Source organism: Nomascus leucogenys, chromosome 21 (genome assembly GCF_006542625.1).
Source record: "Nomascus leucogenys isolate Asia chromosome 21, Asia_NLE_v1, whole genome shotgun sequence".
In the NCBI taxonomy this organism is placed as follows: Eukaryota; Metazoa; Chordata; class Mammalia; order Primates; family Hylobatidae; genus Nomascus; species Nomascus leucogenys.
The window spans coordinates 12,218,593-12,239,768 of record NC_044401.1 but is presented as its reverse complement, the minus strand read 5'-3'; the positions used below and the strand labels follow the sequence as shown (position 1 = coordinate 12,239,768).

The 21,176-nt window shown below is 36.1% G+C and overlaps 1 protein-coding gene across 1 annotated transcript in view; it reads right to left on the bottom strand.

Annotated features, from left to right (window-relative positions):
- Positions 1-21,176, bottom strand: part of MORC1 (MORC family CW-type zinc finger 1) — a 172,717-nt gene that overhangs the window by 98,508 nt on the left and 53,033 nt on the right. Inside the window, exons 13-14 of the mRNA XM_003261783.3 lie at positions 18,826-18,969; positions 16,211-16,365 (exon numbers count right to left, since the gene is read on the bottom strand). Coding sequence (XP_003261831.2) covers positions 16,211-16,365; positions 18,826-18,969 — 299 coding nt within the window. The remainder of the gene's footprint in view (positions 1-16,210; positions 16,366-18,825; positions 18,970-21,176) is intronic.

Below are 21,176 nucleotides of genomic sequence, written 5' to 3'. Positions count from 1 at the left end.
CCTGGGGCAAACAGGAAAAGGGTTAAGGATCAGAGTTTTTGTATGTTATTGAAGTTAAGCTGGTATATATTTAAATTAGAATGTTATCACTTTAGCATGTTAAATGTGACCTCCATAGTAACCACAAACAAATGGCTAGAATATACTTTTGTTTCACTACAAAAAATCAATAAGACACAAAAGAAAATAATGCAGGAAATGAGTACCAAAAAGCTATAAGGCATAGATAAAACAATTAATAAAATGACAAAATTTTCTCCTTATCAGTAATTACTTTAAATGTAAATGGACTAAACATTGCATTCAAAAGACAGAGATTAGCAGAATAAATTAAAAAACATAATCCCAGCATATGTTGTCTATGACTTACTTTTGATCCAAAGACACAAATTGGTTGAAAATGAAATGATGGAAAAGTATATTTCTTGCAAATAGTAACCAAAAGAGAGCAGATATGGCTATGATAATACCAGATAAAACAGACTTGAAATCAAAAAAGTTTATAAGAGACAAAGAAGGACATTATACTTTAATGGGAGGTTCAGTATAGCTAGAAAATGTAACAATTACAAACATTTATGCACCTAATAACAGACCATCAATTATATAAAGCAAAAATTAACAAAATTAAAGGGAGAAATAAACAGTTCTACAATATTAACTGGATACTTTAATACCTCACTCTCAATAACTGATAGAACATCTAGACAGAAGTAAAGTAAGGAAATGGAGTAGTTGAACAACACAGTAAACCAACTATATCTAAAAACAAAGAGTCAATAGATTTAAAAAGATAGATATCACATAAAATACCTTCTCCGACCACAACAGGATGAAATTAGAAATAACAAAAGGAAAACGGGAAAATTCACAAATTTGTGGAAATTAAATAACAAACTATTAAATAATAAACAAATCAAATAAAAAATCACAGGTGTAATCTCAGCTACTTGGAAGGCTGAGGCATGAGAATCACTTGAATCCAGGAGGTGGAAGTTGCAGTGAACTGAGATCACGCTGCTGCACTCCAGCCTTGGCGACAGAGAAAGACTGTGTCTCAAAAAAAAAAAAAAAAAAAAAATCACATGGAAATTTAAAAATACTGAGAGATGAAAACAAAAACACTACATGCCAAAACTTATAGGACACAGCAACAACAGTGCAATGGGGAAAATTTACAGCTTTTACAAATGCTTATATTTAAAAAAACAAGAAAGACCTCAAATAAAAACCTAACTTTACAACTTAAAGAACTAGAAAAAGAAGAACAAACTAAACCCAAAGCCAGCAGGAAAAAGGGAATAAAGGTTAGAGCAGAAATAAATGAAATAGAGAATAGAAAAATAATACAGAAAATCAACAAAATCAAAAGTCAGTTCTTCAAAAAGAGAAACAAAATTGACAAACCTTTAGCTAGACGAACTAAGACAAAAACAGAGAAGGTCCAAATTACTAAAATCAAAAATGACAGTGGGGACAGTACTATGAGTTCTACTGAAATAAAAAGGACTATAAAAGAGAACAATGAGCAATTATACAACAAATTGGATAACTTAGATGAAATGGACAAATTCCTAGAAACACAATACCTACCAGGACTAAACCATGAAGAAACAAAAAATCAGAATAGGTCTACAAGTAAGGAGAATGAATCAGTAATAACAAATCTCCCAGCAAAGGAAAGTCCTGGAACTGATGGCTTCTTCAGTGACTGCTACCAAACATTTAAAGAAGAACCAACATCAATCTTTCTCAAACTTTTTCTAAAAATTGAAAAGGAGGAAACATTCCTCCTTAACTCATTCTATAAAGTTGGCATTATACTATCTCTTTGACACTAATACAAAACTACAGACCAATATTCCTTTTGACAATGATGCAAAAGTTCACAACAAAATACTAGCAAACTGAATTAAGAAGCATATTGAAAAGACTATACATCATGACCAAGTGGAATTTATTCATTGTCAATATACAAAAATCAATGTAATAGATCACATTAAGAGAATAAAGAAAAAAACTGCATGGTCATCTCAATTGATGTAGAGAAGGCATATGATATAATTCAACATCCTTTCATAATAAAAACACTCAACAAATTAGGACAGAAGGAAACTACTTCAACATAATAAAAGCCATATGTGAAAAATCCACAGAGAATATTGTACTCAATGGTAAAAGACTAAACCTGTTTTCTCTAACATAAGGGACAAGGCAAAGATGCCCATTCTCACCACTTGCATTCAAAATAGTACTGGAAGTCCTAGCCAGAGTGACTAGGCAAGAAAAAGAATACAAGGCATCCAGACTGGAAAGGAAGAAGTAGAATTATCTCTGTACACAGTTGATATAATCTTACATGTAGAATACCCTAAATATTCCATGCAATTTTAAAAAACTGTTAGAACTAATAAAAAATTCAACAAAGTAGGAAACAAAGTCAATGCACAGAGATCAGTTTTATTTCTATACACTAACAATGAGCAACCCAAAAAGAAAAATTAGAAGACAATTCCATTTACAATGCTATCAAAAAGACAACTTAGGAATTAACTTAATCAAGGAGGTGAAAAACTTGTACAATGAAAACTGTAAAACATTTCTTAAAGAAATAAGTCATAAATAAATGGAAAGACATCTCATGGTTATGGACTGGAAGTTTAACTTAACACTGTTAAGATGTCATTACTACCCAAAGCAATCTACAGATTTAATGCAATTCTTATGAAAATTTCAATGATCTTTTTTTGTGGAAATAGAAAAATTCACATGAAATATACAAAGATTCTAAATACCCAAAACAATCCTGAAAAAGAGTAATAAAGCTGGAGAACTCACACTTCCTAACTTCAAAACTCACTAAAACTACAGAAATCTAAAGAGTTGGCACTGACATAAAGACAGACATGTAGACCAATGGATAGACAGTCCAGAAAAATAAACTCTCACATAATGAAATATGGTCAAATTATTTTTGACAAGGGTGTCACAACCATTCAATGGAGAAAAGACAGTCTTTCCAACAAATGGTACGAAGAAAATTGGATATCTACATGTGAAAGAATAAAACTGGACTCCTACATAACACCATTTGCAAAAATTAACTCAAAATGAATCCATAACCTAAATGTAAGATCTTAAACTAGAAAACTCTTAAAAAACAAAAAGCACCATTAGATTTGGCAACACTTTGTAAAATATATGATACCAAAGGCACAAGCAACAAAAGATAAAATAGACAAATGGCAACCCACAGAATGAAAAAATATAATGGGAAATCATATATCTGATGACTGGTAACCAAAATGGAGACAGAACTCCTCAAACTCAGCAACAACAATGAAAATAATCCAACTCAAAAAAAACCAAAGAACTTAAACGGACATTTCTCCAAAGAAAATATATAAATGGCCAGTAAGCACAAGAAATGATGCCCCAAATCACTAATAATTAGGGAAATGTAAATCAAAACTGCAATGAGATACCACTTTATACTCATTAGGATAGCTACCATCAAAAAAAGAACGCACAAAATAACAAGCGTTGGTGAAGACATGGAGAAATTGGAACCCCTGTGCACTGTCGGTGGGAAGTAAAATGGGATGTGGCCACTGTGGAAAAGAATATGGTAGTTCCTCAAAAAATTAAAAACAGAATTACCATGTGATCTGTCAATTCCACTGCTGGGTATATACACAAAAGAACTTAAAGCAGGGTCTCCATTTTCAAAAGAAGACATATAAGTGGCCAACACGTATATATTTTTTAAATGCTCAATGTGACTAAGCCCTAGGGACATACAAATTAAAACCACAGGGAGATATCACCTCATACCTGTTAGAATGACCATTACCAAAGACATGAAAGATAAGTGTTGGCAAGGATGCAGATAGAAACAAACCCTAACACACTGGTGGCAAGAATATGAATTAGTGTAGCCATTATGAAAAATAATACGGAGTTTCCTTCAAAAATTAAAAATAGAACTACTATATGATCCGGCATGTCCTCTTCTGTATATTTATCCAAAGGAAATGAAATCAGTATGTTAAAGAGATACCTGCACACCAATATTCATTGCACCACTATTTATAAATAGCTAAGATATGGGATCAATCTAAGTGTCCATCAACAGATAAAGGGTTTCAGAACATGTGGTACCTATACAATGGAATACTATTTAGCCTTTTAAAAGAAGGAAATGTCATTTGCAAAGCCATGAATGAACCTGGCGAACATCACTTTAAGTGAAATAAGCCAGGCCCTGAAAGACAAATACCGTATATTTCATTTATATGTGAAATCTTAAAAAGTCAAACTCACAAAAACACAGAGTAGAATGATGGTTACCAGAGGCTGGGGGAGGGGGTTGGGGAGATGTTGGTAAAAGGATACACAATTTCAGTTAGGCAGGATAAATAAGTTCAAAAGATCTATTGTACATCATTGTGACTATAATTAATAACAATATGTTATGTACTTGAAAATTGCTTTTAAAAAACACAGGGCCTTGAAGAGAAATGTGTATACCAATTTTCACAGTAACATTATTCACAATAGCTAAAACATGGAAGAAACTCAAGTGTCTATCCACAGATGAATGGATAAGCAAAATGTGTGTGTGTGTGTGTGTGTGTGTGTGTGTGTGTGTGTGTGTATAACAGAATATCATTCAGCCTTAAAAATGAAGGGAATTTGACATATGCTATAACATGGATGAACTTTGAGGACATTATGCTAAGTGAAATAAGCCAGTCACAAAAGGATAAATACTGTATTGTTCCACTTACATGAGGTACTTAAGAGTAGTCAAAATCAGAGACAGAAAGTAGAATGGTGGTTGTCAGAGGACGGAAAATCAGAGAATTGGGAGCTATTGTTTCATGGGTATAGCATTTTAGTTGTGCAAGATGAAAGGAGTTTTAGAGATGGATGGTGGTGACAGTTGTACAGCATTTAAATGCCCTTAATGTTACTGTACACTTAAAAGTGGTTAAGATGGTAAATTTCATGTTATATGTATTTCATCATAATGAAAAAAAAAAAACAGTAAAGAGCCCTGCAGAAATTTAAGTTAGCTGTTGTCATGTATTTTTCCTCTTTAAAAGTTACTTCTCCATGAGCACTGCACTTTTCCAAGGGAAGTGTGCTTTATAATTCCACATGTCTTCAACATGTAGGTCAGCATCCTGCACCTAACAAGCCCTCAACCAATGTTGCTGCTATTCTTGACAAAATGCCTCATTAATATGTTGTCTGAAATAAAATGAAAGTGGAACAATGTCTCTTCCAAGAAACATTAACCAAGATATTTCTATCCACCTATGAAAAGAGCCATGCAGATAACCCCAAATTTATTAACTCCAAAATTATAAATTATTTTTAACATCCTCAAGATAGGTTGATTAAAGAATTCAGTTTAATACTACAAAGAGTAGATGGCTGAAAGCACACAGCCAATTTTCCAAATTATAAAAGAGTACATATCTTAAGACTTTTGTATGAAGAACAAATAAGCTCATTAAATTAATAGGATAATCTGGGATTAATGCACACAGAATTAAAGTCTCAATTTCTAGAATAAGTATCTGTGAGAAAAAAACTGAAAGGTTAATTTACTGCCGGCTATGTATGGAATACTTTATTCAGTAGATTCCTAATATTTAAATTAATCTAATGAATTGTTCAGGAGCCTCTTTAAACCAAACATCTGGGGAAAAAAAAAAGGGGGGGGAAATACTTGTAATCCCAGCACTTTGGGAGGCCAAGGTGGGCGTATCACGAGGTCAGGAGATCCAGACCATTCTGGCTAACACAGTGAAACCCCGTCTCTACTAAAAATACAAAAAATTAGCCAGGCATGGTGGCGGGCACCTGTAGTCCCATCTACTTGGGAGGCTGAGGCAGGAGAATGGCGTGAACCCAGGAGGTGGAGCTTGCAGTGAGCTGAGATCATGCCACTGCACTCCAGCCTGGGTGACAGAGTGAGACTCCATCTCAAAAAAAAAAAAAAAAAAAAAGGGAAATACTGCAATAATTTAGTAAAAATTTGCCAAAAACCAGTAACTACAAGAGCAGCTGACACATATTTTGCCTCTTAAAAATAGAAATGTGTGGGGCGTGGTGGCTCATGCCTGTAATCCCAGCACTTTGGGAAGCTGAGGTGGGCGGATCATTCAAGGTCAGGAGTTCAAGACCAGCCTGACCAACATGGTGAAACTCCATCTCTACTAAAACACAAAAAAAATTAGCCAGGTGAGGTGGCAGGCATCTGTAATCCCAGCTACTTGGGAGGCTGAGGCAGGAGAATCGCTTGAACCCAGGAGGTGGGGGTTGCAGTAAGCTGAGATCATGCCACTGCACTCCAGCCTAGGTGAAAGAGTGAGACTCTGTCTCAAAAAAAAAAAAAAAAAAAAAAGAAATACAACATCCTCTTAGATGTCAGTTTTGTATCTGTTCATAGAACATACAATGACCTTCAGGGAATCAGCCTAGGAGAGACGCAATCAAATTCAATAGTAAACTACCACAGCAAAGCTTTGATGGTCTCCATCAAAATAAGGAGGCCTAAAACAGTTTATAAACTCAAAGCACCAGAAAAATGGTACACCTGGAGAATGTTAAATCAGTTCCCACTTTCAGGTTGTTCTGCATCTAAATAGATGATTATATTCTAAAGATCTCCTGAGATAGAAATTTCATACCTTTTCTCAGGGAACGGTTAAATCACTCTTCCTCCTCTGTTGGATACTGTCCTGTTTGTCATTACCCCTCTCATTTAAAGCTAATGTAACAGCCAGGCATCAGACCCTTCCTAATCTGGTCCAAGGTGGGATCGCTTAGCGTCTTTGTTCTTAATGAAAGCTCTGGATTAGGGATGGCAAACTGGTTTCAATTGATAATGTCAACTCCAATCAGTTGGTAATGATGCCTGGTACACTCTTGAGAAGAACCATGAGGCCAACTACCGTTTATGAGGAAGAATTGCCATGATGATTTAGTGTGTGGTGCAAGGGTAATTGAGGCCTATTTGCTATCCCTGTTTGTTTTTCACTTCCCAAGGTGGTCTACTTGAAGTGAAAAAAAGCAAGGCAAGATATATTCAGTGATGGTGAAGATGCTACAGTCGCTCTTCCCTTTCTCTTGGCTCCTGGGTATGGTGGTGTGCTGTTGTGCTAGTCTCATGTTATGAGTCCAGTCAGTGGCAAACGTTATGTGACAGCTGCTATCAGAACATTTTCACTTCTCCACTCTACTGTAAGCACAGTACACTCCCCTGCAAAACTCCAGTAGTCTGCAGCTGGCCCAATTCACTCCAAATGTCAACTTCCTCATTTGACATGGCCATGTAGCATCATTTTCTCTAGTTCCGTATCACTGGTTACCCACCTTCTTAAGTGTGAGGACCTCCACATGCTGCAAGAAACTTTTAGAACCCCCACCCTCAACCTAAGAAAATACATGATGACAAAAAATAAACAAATCATGAATTTAATAACACTGAGTAATTTTATATTTTACAACCCACAACTACATCTCTATACATATGAAAATCTATAGCATATAGATGTATGAGGCATAACGCCATCTTAGACAATTATTTGTAGACTTAGGCATTCATGGACTCCCTGGTATACTCTGAGATCTCCTAGGGTATTTTGGCTCCCAGTTGGGAACCACATGATGCTGTGCATGGAGACTAGAAGAGAGAGGGCTACAGGCCTCATTATGGCAAATCTTCAAAAACAACACTGGGGAAAATTATGTTTCTTCCGGTTCTTTCTTCAGGAAGAAATAAATTTGACTTTCTTTTTTTAGGTTATATTTTTATTTAGTCATTGTCACTGCTCTCCTTTGGATACATTCCAGTTTCCCTCTAAAATGTGGAAATCAAAACTAGACATAAAAATCAAATCTAAAGTGTATTCCTAAGGAATTCTGTGTTATCATGGGGAATAGCCTAGTCAGCTCTGTATGTCTCCTCAATACCTGGGTTAGACTACCTTTCTACTAGAACTCTCCTTATTCAAGATATACATGAAGCCTACTGACTAAACTAATGCTCCTAAAGGCCTAAAGATCCATATTTGATTTTTATTAATACAATGTATGCTTAATTCTGGCTACATTATTTTATTTTTCATGGATTAGAGGAATATTTTAAAATAAACTTTACTGTGTGTATTTAAAGTATATGACATGTATTATAGGATACATACAGATAGTAAAAGGGTTACTACAGTGAAATAAATTAATATATCCATCTCACATAGTTACCCATTTTTCTTGTTTTTGCAGCAAGAGCAGCTAAAACCTACTCAGTGTAAGTTCCATATACAGTACTTTTTTTTTACTTTAAAGATGCATTGTGAGCTGCTTTATTATAGTGAAATGAACCATTTAGCAAACTGTGAACTTCATAAGCAAGTGTTTAAAACATGACTTTCAAAGATATTCCTTACCATTGTGTTTAAAGCCATAATGCAGAGTTTACATGTGCACGTTTAAAAGATGAATCTCAGCATCTTACTTCAAAGATGCATTGTGAGCTGCTTTATTACAGGGAAGTGAACTGTTTACCAAACCGTAAACCCCCATATACAGTACAACGGTATTACCTACAGTCCTCATATTGTACATTAGGTTTCTGATTGCAGTTTTAAATTCAGAGTCATTAAATATAACTTACTCTTCTTAAGCAGGCTGATGAGGAGAGTTTTGAGGTTTTCCTTTAGGTATGGCAGGGAAAAATCAAACTATAAGAATCAAATTTTATTGAATTCCAGAAAGAATAAGGGTCCTAAACGTTTTAGTATTTTATTTGCAACATGGGTGAGATCCTCAGAGATATTTTAGCAAAAAGCTTCATTGTAGATGTAAAAAATGTCATTATCATGATAATACAGGTACAGTCAGAAAGAAAAGGAAGCATAAGTGCTGTCAATGGTAATAATTTCAATTACCAGCTGAAAGCAATGTAAATGAATTAAATCTAAGAATGTGGTTTTTTTTCCAACAGTCAATTTGATGAACTCCTGAACCATCTTTTTATTTGCTGGGAGCTGACATGAAGTAATGATTTTAAACAGAGTATATATTTATGTCATATAAATCAATTAGGCAAAATGTCTATATCATATTTTAATCTTTTAATTGTCTCTTATTCTTTTCACATCAAGCTTTTATCCAAAGCAATTTTTTAGCAGTATAGAGTTTAGTTGCTTCTGTTAAACAGTAAAAATACCAACAAGGGTAACCAAGTAGTAGATGAAAGACAGTTTTTCCTTATAGAAGTATTAGAGCTGATGAAGAAAATATAATAGAATTAGAATATAATTTTTTGAACTCCTACGGAATCTGAGCATTGATCATTAGCTGCTAATATCATGAAAAGAGAGACAATCAGCCTCCCAATGGAAGAACACACTACCACCTATGAAACATCTTGACAAAAAAGACACATCTGAATGGGCAAGCTGCTAGTCTACCAATTTAAATAAAAATGAACAGAATGGAAGAACCTGTTGAACTACTCCTAGTAATGCAGTGAGCAAAATCTAGACTGTGTGATAACTATAAGACAACCAATCTGGTTTTCTTACAAATAAACTTAAGGAAGAACAGGGAGGAGGGGAGTGGAAGAGGGAGAGAGTATGAGAGAGCGATAGAGAAAGAACCTTGCAGTTTATGACAGGAGATAATTAGAAATATGAAAAACAGACTGGATATTTTATTATATTAAGAAGGTAATAACTTTTAGGTAATGATATTTGTACTGTGATTTTTAAACAGTATTTACTTTTAGAAATGAATGCTAAAATACTTAGGGATATAATTATACAGGGTCTGAGACTGCCTTCATAATTCAGTTGTGGGGGAATAGTTGGGCTACAGATGAAACCAGTTCACCTACAAGTTGATCACCGAGGCTGGTTGATCGGTTTATAGAGTTTCATTATAATATTCTCTTTAATTCTAATTTTGAAATCTCCCATACGTATTAGTTTGCTAGGGCTGCCATGACAAAATACCACAGACTGGGTGGCTTAAACAACAGAAGTTTCTTTATTTTCTCACTGTTCTGGAGGCTGGAAGCCCAAGATCAAGGTATTGGCAGGATTGGTTTCTTCTGAGGCTTCCCTACTTTGCTTACAGATGGTCACCTTCTCCCTGTGTCCTCACATGATTTTTTCTTTGTGTGCACCTATCCCTGGTATGTCTCTTTGTGTCTGAATTTCCTCTTCTTATGAGGACACTAGTTAGACTGCATTAGCGCCCACCCTAACAACTCCATTTTAGCTTAACTATTTCTTTAAAGGCCCTGTCTCCAAATACAGCCTGAGCTATTGGGAGCCGGGGCTTCAACTTCTGAATTTGAAAGGAACGCAATTCAGCCCATAACACCATAATAAATTTAAAAATAATATAAAATATAATATTGATAATATTTTTAAATAAAACAGGATGCATACATAAAATCCTTAACTTCAAAAACTGAATTAAAAAGATATGAACTGTTTCTCAGACTACATCTTCAAATAAACTTGTCTCATATTCTCATCTTTTAATATTTGCCTCCTCACTCAACGTGTATCCTTAGCAAAGTTGTTATATTCATTTTCCTGGTAGTCCCTTTCTGAGCTCCTAGAGACTAAATTGCATCATATGGAAAACAAAATTCTGTTGTGAGCAACTAGCTATATCCAGGTACTACAGCATTGCCTACGTTTTAAAGAAAATATTCATGTGACAAATATTATTTCTCACTTTCAAAATTATGCACAAACTGGGAAATTGACAAGGGTTAGGCGATAGCATAATCAGGAAAACACGTCCCAAGGTACCCACTTTTATCTCAGTGGAGATCATTGGTAGAGGGCCAGGGTGTCTGATTTTCCTGTCCTATGCAACAGGGTTTACATGAAGTCATAGAGAAAATACTAGCCAGACTTTACATAAATCTGGGACCATAACACATTAGTGAGAAGTTAGCATTAGATTCCAAAAAAAGGTCGTTACAACCTGAAAGAATGAGGCCTAATAAGGTGAAAAACTTTACTAGGGATAAATGTATGATTCTACACTAGGGCTCAAAACCACTTACTGGAAAAAATAAGAAAAGAGAGGTATGGCTTTACAAGAACACATATTAATATTTTTGTTAAAAACTTTAATTGGTAATGAGGACACTGAGGGTCAATAATGTGTTTACTGAGAGTTCACATATTATTAGGTGTACCAATAAGATTCCAACAACTCAAAAGAAAGATGAGGATCCCATTTCAGTCAAGGGTGTTCAGGTTTCATCTGGCATATTTTGTTTCTAGATGATACACTTTAAAATATAATGCTAGGACGGTAAATATATTTAATACCACGTCAAATGAAGAATAATTACTATTCTTGAACCTGGAAATGTTAGTCAAGATTAAACAAAGACTGAAGAGAGACATAATCTTGTCTTCAAATACCTGGGGGGCTGCCATTTGGAAAAGCTTTAGGCCTACCCTCCTTGGCCCCAAGCAGGAAGAACTAAGTAGACCCAGCTAACCCCTCCCCATCCTTTAGGAAATATCACTTCCTCAGGGAGGCCTTCCCTGGCCTACAGACTGTGGGCTCCTGGCCACTGGCTTCTGCAGTTTTCATTCTTCTGTGTTGGGCACTAATCCTATTTCTAACTGTCAAACCATGTTAGCCTGTGTCTTAGTCCATTCGGTTGCTTATAACAAAATACTATAGACTAAGTGGCTTATAAATAACACATTTATTTCTCACAGTTCTGGAGACTGGGAAGTCAGAGATCAAGGCACTGCCAGATTCTGAGCCTGGTGAGGGCTTGCTTCCTGGTTCTTAGATGGCTGTCTCTCACTTGAACATCACATGGAGAAGGGGATGGGGGGTCTCTCTTGGACCTCCTTTATAAATACACTAATGCCAATCATGAAGGCTCTGCTCTCATTACCTCATCACCCTCCTAAAGTCCCAGTTGTTAATACATACCATCATCCTGGGGGTCAGATTTTCAACATATGAATTTGTAGGGGAGACATAAACATTCAGACCATAGCACCATAGCACCACCTTAGACTGTAAGTTCTCAGAGAAGACAGACCATGTCTGATTTGTTGGTCCTAGAATACCTGTGCCTAGCACAGTGGAATGAAAGAACCCATGAGATATGGATTTGGATTTAATATGAAGATTTATGTATTTTTTAATAATGTTGTGCAAATTCATGGGCCGCCTCAAGAGGGAGCAGTTTTCCTTTCACGGGTGGCCTGCATTCAGTCTTAAAATGGCAGTGAGAGTGAGCGCATTAAAGGTGACTAGGCTAAATGAATTTTAGCCTCTTTGCCAACTGAAGAACTATGATTTGAATTCTTCTGGGAAACATCAGCTCAATTCTGATTCATTTTGGAAAAGTTTAATAATAAATTTTTCATAACTGCTCCTGTTCAAACCCAAATTTCATTTGTTTCTCCCCACTTTTTATTTCTCCTGCTCTCCCTACTCCCCAAAGCTGATGATTAATATTTCTATTTTATTGTAAGGATGTATAAAGCTTCAGAAAACATAGTAGCAGACAATGAGGTGAGGTCAGACTTAGAGACAAGGAAAATATTTCTGAGATTCTTAGCATCAGCTGGGCCAAAAGTAAATGTAGATTTGATAAATGACACAAAGTCATTACCTCTCCATTTCTCTTGTTGCTGATTCGATTTTTACAAGGACACAATTTTCCCTAAAAACACATCAGACTTCCAGCAAATATAAAGGCTGCATCTTTTATTTATTTACGAGACAAAAAAATCTACCTAAATACTTTTCATTAAAACTGTGTGCCCTGTAATACTGGTTTTCAGATAGTCAAATATTATATAACTTTGGTTATTCCTGTGAGAGTTAATGAGCAAAGACCATGAAAGTCAATCTCCTTACAAATTACTGAAACTACCAATTCTGACCTTGATTACTTGATTTAGTTTGATAATGAAGTTTGAGGATGAAGTGAAATATATGAACAAATACACATGCCTGCTATCCTTCCTCTACTCTCTACCTTCCTTCTAGAGGAACATCTTTTGTGACAGTATCTTCTAGCCCTCTATCAATTCATAGATAATTACGGAATTGTGAAAACAATATGTTATCAAACAATAATAATAATAATACAAATATATTTATTTCAAACCCTATTACATCTGTTGAAAAGGTTAAGAAACAGGTAGATAGAAACAATTAGGTAGAAGGTGAGAAACAATTAGATAAGGACAGGGAATTAGCCAAGGAGTGGGGGCTAGCAAATGATACCCTGTAGTTGGGAATACAACTGTTGGGAGGGTACCCACACACCAAGCAAAGGGGCTTCAAGAGAGCTCCACTCACAAAGAGGACTGAGTATGACTCTCCTAAGTGTGACCTAGATGGAAATAATTTTTACGACCTTTAAGTCTAATGCCTACCTCTTTCTGAAGACTTAATTCCTTCTTCTAAAGATGAAGACAAGGAAGGGATTACAGCGAAGACAAGAGGAGTATGGGGAGGTTCATGATTTTCAAATGCTTAATGTTTTCCTTTTGTACCATGTCATATTAGCAGTTAAAGACCAGAGAGTAGATGTTTGACTTAAACCTCACTATGTTTATGTTGATATTTATACCTTACACGTTTTCTACAGCTTTAAGCAAACCCTGCCAAACAATGTAATCATTCTCATGTTTAGCATAACTTCATACATGTCTCTGAAAAAAGATATGCCTATCCCAGGAAAAATTACATAGGTATACTCTTCAGAGTAGTGCTTCTCAAATTTGATTGTGAATATAAATCACCTGGAGATCTTGTAAAAATGCAGATTTTAATTCAGTGGGTCTCAGCTGGGGCCTGGGATTCTGCATTTCTAACAAGCTCCAGGTGATGTTGATAATACTGGTGCACAGAACACACTCTGAGTATGTTTTAGACCATGACATGAAAACTCAGCTTCTGCAGGAAATCTGTCCCCTCAACCTCTTTCCCCCTTTCATAATTTCCCAGTGAGTTCCTACACTTTTCCCTGTTTTGCGGTGAGAAAGTTTTAGGTACGGCAGGATGGATACAAATGAAAAGAAAATATTCTAAAATTACAACTTCAAGTGAAGATTTTAAGTTGACTCAAGGGTAGAAACATATTTTTAATGTACATGAATTACACATACTTCATCCAAATCATTGAATACGTGATATCCTATTTCTTGACATAAATGGAGCCCTATGTCTGCCTAACTTAAAAGTAAGTTTATTTACAGACGACCTATAGAATGGGAGAAAATATTCACAAACTATTCCTCTGACAAAGGTCTAATACCCAGAATCTATAAGGAACTTAAAGAAATCAACAAGCAAAAGATAACCCCATTAAAAAGTGAGCAAAGAACATGAACAGATACTTCTCAGAAGAAGACATACATGCAGCCAACAAACATGAAAAAAAAATGGTCCACATCACAGATCACCAGAGAAAGGCAAATCAAATCCACAATGAAATACCATCTCACACCAGTCAGAATGGCTTTTGTTATAAAGTAAAAAAAATTTAAAAAAAAAAAAAACTGTTGGTCAGGCTGTGGAGAGAAAGGGACACTTACACACTGTTGGTGGGAATGTAAATTCGTCTAGCCACTATGGAAACCAGTTTGAAGATTTCTTTAAAAACTAAGATTTCGACTACCATTCAACCCAGAAATCCTATTACTGGGTATATACTCAAAGGAAACTCAGTTTTTCTACCGAAAGGACACATGCATCCACATGTATGTTCATTACAGTGTTATTTCCAATAGCAAAGACATGGAATCCACCCAGGCGTCCATCAACAGTGGACTGGATAAAGAAAATGTGGCACACATATACCATGGAATACTACACAGCCATAAAAAAGAATGAAATTGTGTCCTTTGCAGCAACATGGATGCAGCTAGAGGCAATTATCTTAAGCAAACTAATGCAGAAAAAGAAAACCAAATACCACATATTCTCACTTACAAGTGGGAGCTAAACACTGGGTAAACATGAACATAAAGATGGAAACAATAGACACTGAGGAATATAAAAGAGGAGAGGAAGGGAGACAAGGGCTGGAAAACTACCTATTGGGTACTATGCTCAATACCAGGGTGACAAGTTTAGTCATATCCCAAACCTCAGCATCACAAAATATACCTCTGTAACAATCTTGCACATGTACACCTTGATTCTAAAATATATGTTGAAAAACAAAAAGAAGTTTAATTAATGCACAGCACATCATCTCATTGTTCAGGTGTCTCTGGGGAGTGAGGTGATCTAAATAAATCACATTTTTCAGATAACTAAAGTTTATCTTTTTAAGTTTCCAGATGTATTTATTTTAGAAATTTTTAATCGAAATCTTTCTGGAATTAACATACTCAAGAATTTTTAACTATGCAAAACAAAGTTTAACATATCTGCCCAGGCGTGGTGGCTCAGGCCTGTAATCCCAGCACTTTGGGAGGCTGAGGCAGGTGGATCACGAGGTCAGGAGTTCAAGACCAGCCTGGCCAAGATGGTGAAACTCTGTCTCTACTAAAAATACAAAAATTAGCCGGGCGTGGTGGCAGGTGCCTGAAATCCCAGCCACTTGGGAGGCTGAAGCAGAGAATTGCTTGAACCAGGGAGGCAGAGGTTGCAGTGAGCCGAGATTGCGTCACTATACTCCAGCCTGGGCGACAGAACAAGACTCCATCTCAAAAAAAAGAAAAAAAAGTTTAACATATCTACAATTACCCAGGGTCAGTAGTTTTTACTCCATGGTATGATATAACAACATTATAAGAGCTACTAAGGTCTGCATGGGACTATGTGCTCTCACACAGTGGAGTCCCAGTGCCCAGAGCAGGGTTTCTCAGTCTATTTGGAGCAATCTTCTGCTTCCTTCCTCCATGGTCACCTGCCACCTCACTCTGTTCTCTGATTGCCATTCCCTTGCAATTTCTAATCTGCTGCTTTGTTTTTCACAATAGTCTGGGAAAGATTCTGAAATGGGCTCCCTTCTCACTCCTCCCTTCTCACTCCTGTTTTTAAAGCAGGAGCTCCCTTTCAGAGTTTTCAGTTGCTGGTAATCTGAATTCAGATAATCATGTCAGCTTAACGAAATCACAGAAAGTAATCCCTCTGTAAGTATCTCCTACTATGACTATTGAATACTCACTGACGCCGGTGTCCTTACAGTACTGGACCAAGTACTGTCCCATGACTTTTAGTAGATGATTATACTCTTGGACATTGAGAAATTCCTGTTTATTATGGGATGGTTCCATGACCTCCAAGGGTATATTAACAATTCCAATCACACCTGCGCCAAGTCTGAGAAAATATATGCATATTTAAATCTTGAAAATTTGGCTAAAGAAAAAAATCAAATATATTCTGGTCATTTGAAATCATTTTTTTTTTTTTCAAAAATAAATTCGTTCTGTTGATCTGGACCTTGTCAAAGTTTAACAAGTTAGCTAATTATGTTTTCTTAAGTCTGTGGTGATCCCAATGTGTTTGGTCCCATAATAAAAAAAATCACTTTAGCACAATGTTACTGAGTTAATATGACTCATTTTACAAACCTATTGCCTTACATGGAGAGTCAGGGTGGGTGGGAAGGCAAGGGCTTTTGACATTAAAAACCATGGTGCCTTACTGCAATAAAGTGGCATAGTCTTCTAAATGACAGTGGCCAGAGAACCCCTTTCTTTCTCTGCATTTCATCTATCAGATTGGATTTCTCCTCTTCATTGCAGAGGTCCTTGGGGTGCTCAGAATACTACGAAAGAATCACAGAGTTGGCTTATCCATGAGGATCTCACTGTAAATCTGGTTGGTGACATAACCTGCTTTGGGAAACAGCATACAATTGTCTAAGCCTTTAGGGCTCCCCACTGCCTTTTGCATGGCACATGTGTCAAAGCCTCACAATTTGGGGTCCCTGCCTATCGTGTTTTGTTACCACTTCACTCTTCCACCTTGCTTTCCTTTCACTACTCATTCTCTAAGTCTAAATTTGGGCTTCATTCTTCTAGAAGGCCTAAATTGACTTTTCCAGTTTCCTTTACTGCCCCTCCTAAATGCTCTTTTTGCACTGGATGCTCACCTCTAACATAACATTCATTCATTCATTCAAGCTCAGCACCCAGCCCTGTTCCAGGAACTAAGAATATGGTGAGAACCAGAAATATAGGTTCCCCCTGGCTTTGAAGTTTCTCTTTTACAGAAGGGTGGCAGGCATGAAGCTAATAAACAGATAAATATACAAGATCATTTCGGATGGTGATAAGTGGGGTGAGGAACATAATGCAGGCGCTGTGATATGTGAAGAGTGACAGGTGGTGGGGAAGGGAATGGACCAGTTTTAATTAGACAGTCAAGGAAGACCTTCCTGTGGAGAATACTTCAGGCTCATGGCTGAATGGCATGTTAGGGCCAGCAGTAAGAAAATCTGAGAACAGAAGATTCAAGGCCGAGGAAATGGCATGTCCCAAGGTCTCAATGCAGAAGTGAACTTAGGAGGTCTGAGAAACAGGAAATGCAGAGAGGGTAGGGTATTAATAGGGGGTGAGGTCCCACAGCCAATCAGAGGCCAGATAACTGGAAGCCCATGGCAACCAGTTCTATTCTGAATGCACTGGGATTTAAGCAAGAAATCCAACTAATCTAGGGTTTATTTCTTTATTTATTTTTTGAGACGGAGTCTCGCTCTGTCACCCAGGCTGGAGTGCGGTGGCACAATCTCAGCTCACTGCAAGCTCTGCCTCCCAGGTTCACGCCATTCTCCTGCCTTAGCCTCCCGAGTAGCTGGGACCACAGGTGCCTGCCACCACACCTGGCTAATTTTCTCTATTTCTAGTAGAGATAGGGTTTCACCATGCTAGCCAGGATGGTCTTGATCTCCTGACCTCGTGATCCGCCCACCTTGGCCTCCCAAAGTGCTGGGATTACAGGCGTGAGACACCGCCCAGCCATAATCTAGGTTTTATAAGATCATTCTTGTTATTTTCACACAATATAAAAATATGCATTCATATGCTTGTCCTTTTCACTGGACTATACATTCTTTAGTAAAAGGAGCATTTATCAGCAGAGCTTAGTATAGTGCCTGGCATACAATGCTGCACTATAGGTGCTTGTTAAATAAACAACCAATGAATTGCTAATTCCTTGAGAGTGAGGAAGCAAAATAGTAAATGCTCCCTGACCCATTCTACTGGTCATGATTACCTTGTCTGACCCAGTCCTTTTCTGTGTGTCTCTTCAGGACTCTACATCATTGATGAAAGCAGCTTGAGAAGTTTCAGACCATTGGGAAAGCACGAGAATGTATTACTCTAAAATCCAATTAGGCTAGAGAGTTTTAATAACATATGATCATGCAGCTAACTGGCATGAACTCATACATGTAGGGTTGCTTTACAAGACTATGGATTTTTCTTTTCCTTCTCTTCTAAAATGTATTTAATATGCTTGTATTATTTTTAAATTGGTAAAGCATTAAAAATTTAAGCCAAAGAGGTAGCACAAGCAATGGCCGCATATCAAGTTGTTCAATAAATGCATTGAAAAAAATTTCCCAAAGTGTGCTTTTTCCTTAGAGCATGCATGCAGATTCACTGATATTATAAATGAGGCAGATTAATGCCTGCACTTCGACAGGAAGGGTGAACAGAGACTATGACACTTGCTCCCATTGTGATTAGTCACTCATCTCATTCCACAGACAGAATCTTACTGTAACATCCCTTTCTCTGCTTATATCTCTGAAAGCAAAAACATACTTACAAGGACTTCAGTTTCAACTGTGAGCCCACTTTTTCATGCATTTTGATCAAACGGTTATTACTGTAAATGAACATTCCAGCTTGGCTTTGGTTTTCTATGTTCACTCCATAGAACAGGGAGAGCGTTCTGGCTTTCTTCAATTCTCTAGAGTTATATTTAGAAAGTTTAAAAAGTTGTTTATTAAATAAACATATACAGTTTAGGAAACTGCTAATAATTAAACTAGAAGGTTAACATCAAAGGCATATATCCAAATATTTTGCAAAACCTGGTAGGCACACTCAGTTGTCTCTGTATAGCCAAGTATTCTGCACAAACGTGATGCCAGTAACTACGCCAGTCAAACAAAAGCATTACTGATTCAAAAACACGTCTGCCAATTTAAATTTACAAAAACTAGAAAATGCTAAAAGAGTTCTGAAATATTAACTGGTCGTATAGGTACATGGCAGCATTTTTTACAAAATGATGACTTGGCTATTTTAAATTTTAGGTATTTCTAACAGTATATGTGATTTCTAAATTTCAGCATGTTCTCAAGTCTCCAGATATCCTACATAGATTGGAATGTGCCAATAGATATTCTCTGGCTTCCTCTCTAACCTTTTCCAAAATAGAAGATAAATAAGTTATTATAATAAAGCAAGTTTACAAGGTTAACAGAGGTGAGCTCCTGTTTTTCTGACCTTCTATATTATGTTTTGTGTGAGTTTTCTATTAAAAGTATAAAATAGAAGTTGAGAAATACCAAAATGTGATAAAAACAGCTATAGTAAGGAGTTATGATATAAACACCTGTAATATCAGAGGCTGCTGGAAGCTATGAAAATGCCTGGATGTGAGAGGCACACCTGGTTTCAAATACAAGCCTGTCTTTGTAATAACCATGTGACCATGGATGGTGCCTCTAAAACTTTCTCATTTGAAAAATGGGAGTAATACCTACCTAGCCACTTGTGATGTCATAAGAACTAAAAGAAATAATGTTAAATATAAGCCTGGAACAGATTAGGTACATAAAAATCATTATTTTCTTTACCCAATCAAGAATGACACCAAAAATAATTCTCCTGCACTTACCCTGTAGCTCGCCTCTCTCCACAAACTTGGCCTTTTGTTTTCAGGCTTATGACCATGTGCTACTACAATTGACATAATATACTTATTGGACTAATTAAATGCATCTATCATTAAAGAACAATGATAAAGTTCTATCAGTCCTTCCATGTGGATATGATATATATAGAACACAAGACATGAGTTAACATACTATATATTTATTACATACATATATATCTAAGGTTAAACATATAGGAATCAAGCTTTTTCTCAAAAATCACTACTCATTACTGAGTATTCAACAAAAGTACTGACTGTATAAGGGATACCTAAATAGGGTATTACAGGATACGACATAGTCACTCTACAATATTAAATGATATACTGATATTCTTCGATTTAAAAAACCCAGCATTTTGCCATTAAAACAAGTTCATGGCAACTGGCGTTATTATTAATAAAGTGTTGATCGGTCACTTTTCAAACATTTCACTGTATGAACCATCTCATACAGTGAACTTGTTTCAAGAAGGTTTTTATTTCTAAAGACCTTAGACAGGGCTTCGTTTTTAAATTACAATTTCTATGACATTTATTTACATTTTTCTAGTAAATGCAAAAGTAACATTTCACATTTATTTATTTTGATAAATGCAAAATTGACATTTAAAATTTAAGTTTTGAGGAAAGTTATGGTTGAATGTCAGTGCATGGCTCACGAAAAATAATGTTAAGAACTAATCATATTTCCCTTAAAAATAGTTTCACAAAGGTATCACAGCTTTCAAAGTCTGATCTTATGTGGGCAGCAGTGATTATTTTCAGTTTAACTTCTTTAGCATTTGAGTTGGAGAGCAAGTTAATCTTACAAATGTAAATATCTGGTTTTGTTAACATATCCTTGCTATTTTCATTTTAGCAATATATAAGCAATACATTCATGTGAAACATTATTTCCTATCTTAAATTTTAAGCTACTAGACAAAGGGAAGAAACTGGAACCAACTCTCTAGAATTTAAATGGCAAATGACACAGAAGGAAAGTGAGTTATCAGCTGTTCCTCCAGGCAGTTCACTTCCTCATCCAGACAATTAAATGCTGAACTAATTTTTCACTTTTTTTTGGAAGTTTTAACATTATGTAGACACACATGTGCATGTGCAAATATATACTTTATCAATGTTTTACATTGTTCATCTTGGTTGTGGGACCTTGACTATATAGGTTTCAGATTATAAGATGTCAAAAGCTGAAAAAAAAATTGTCACAATAACCACTAAATCTACCTACT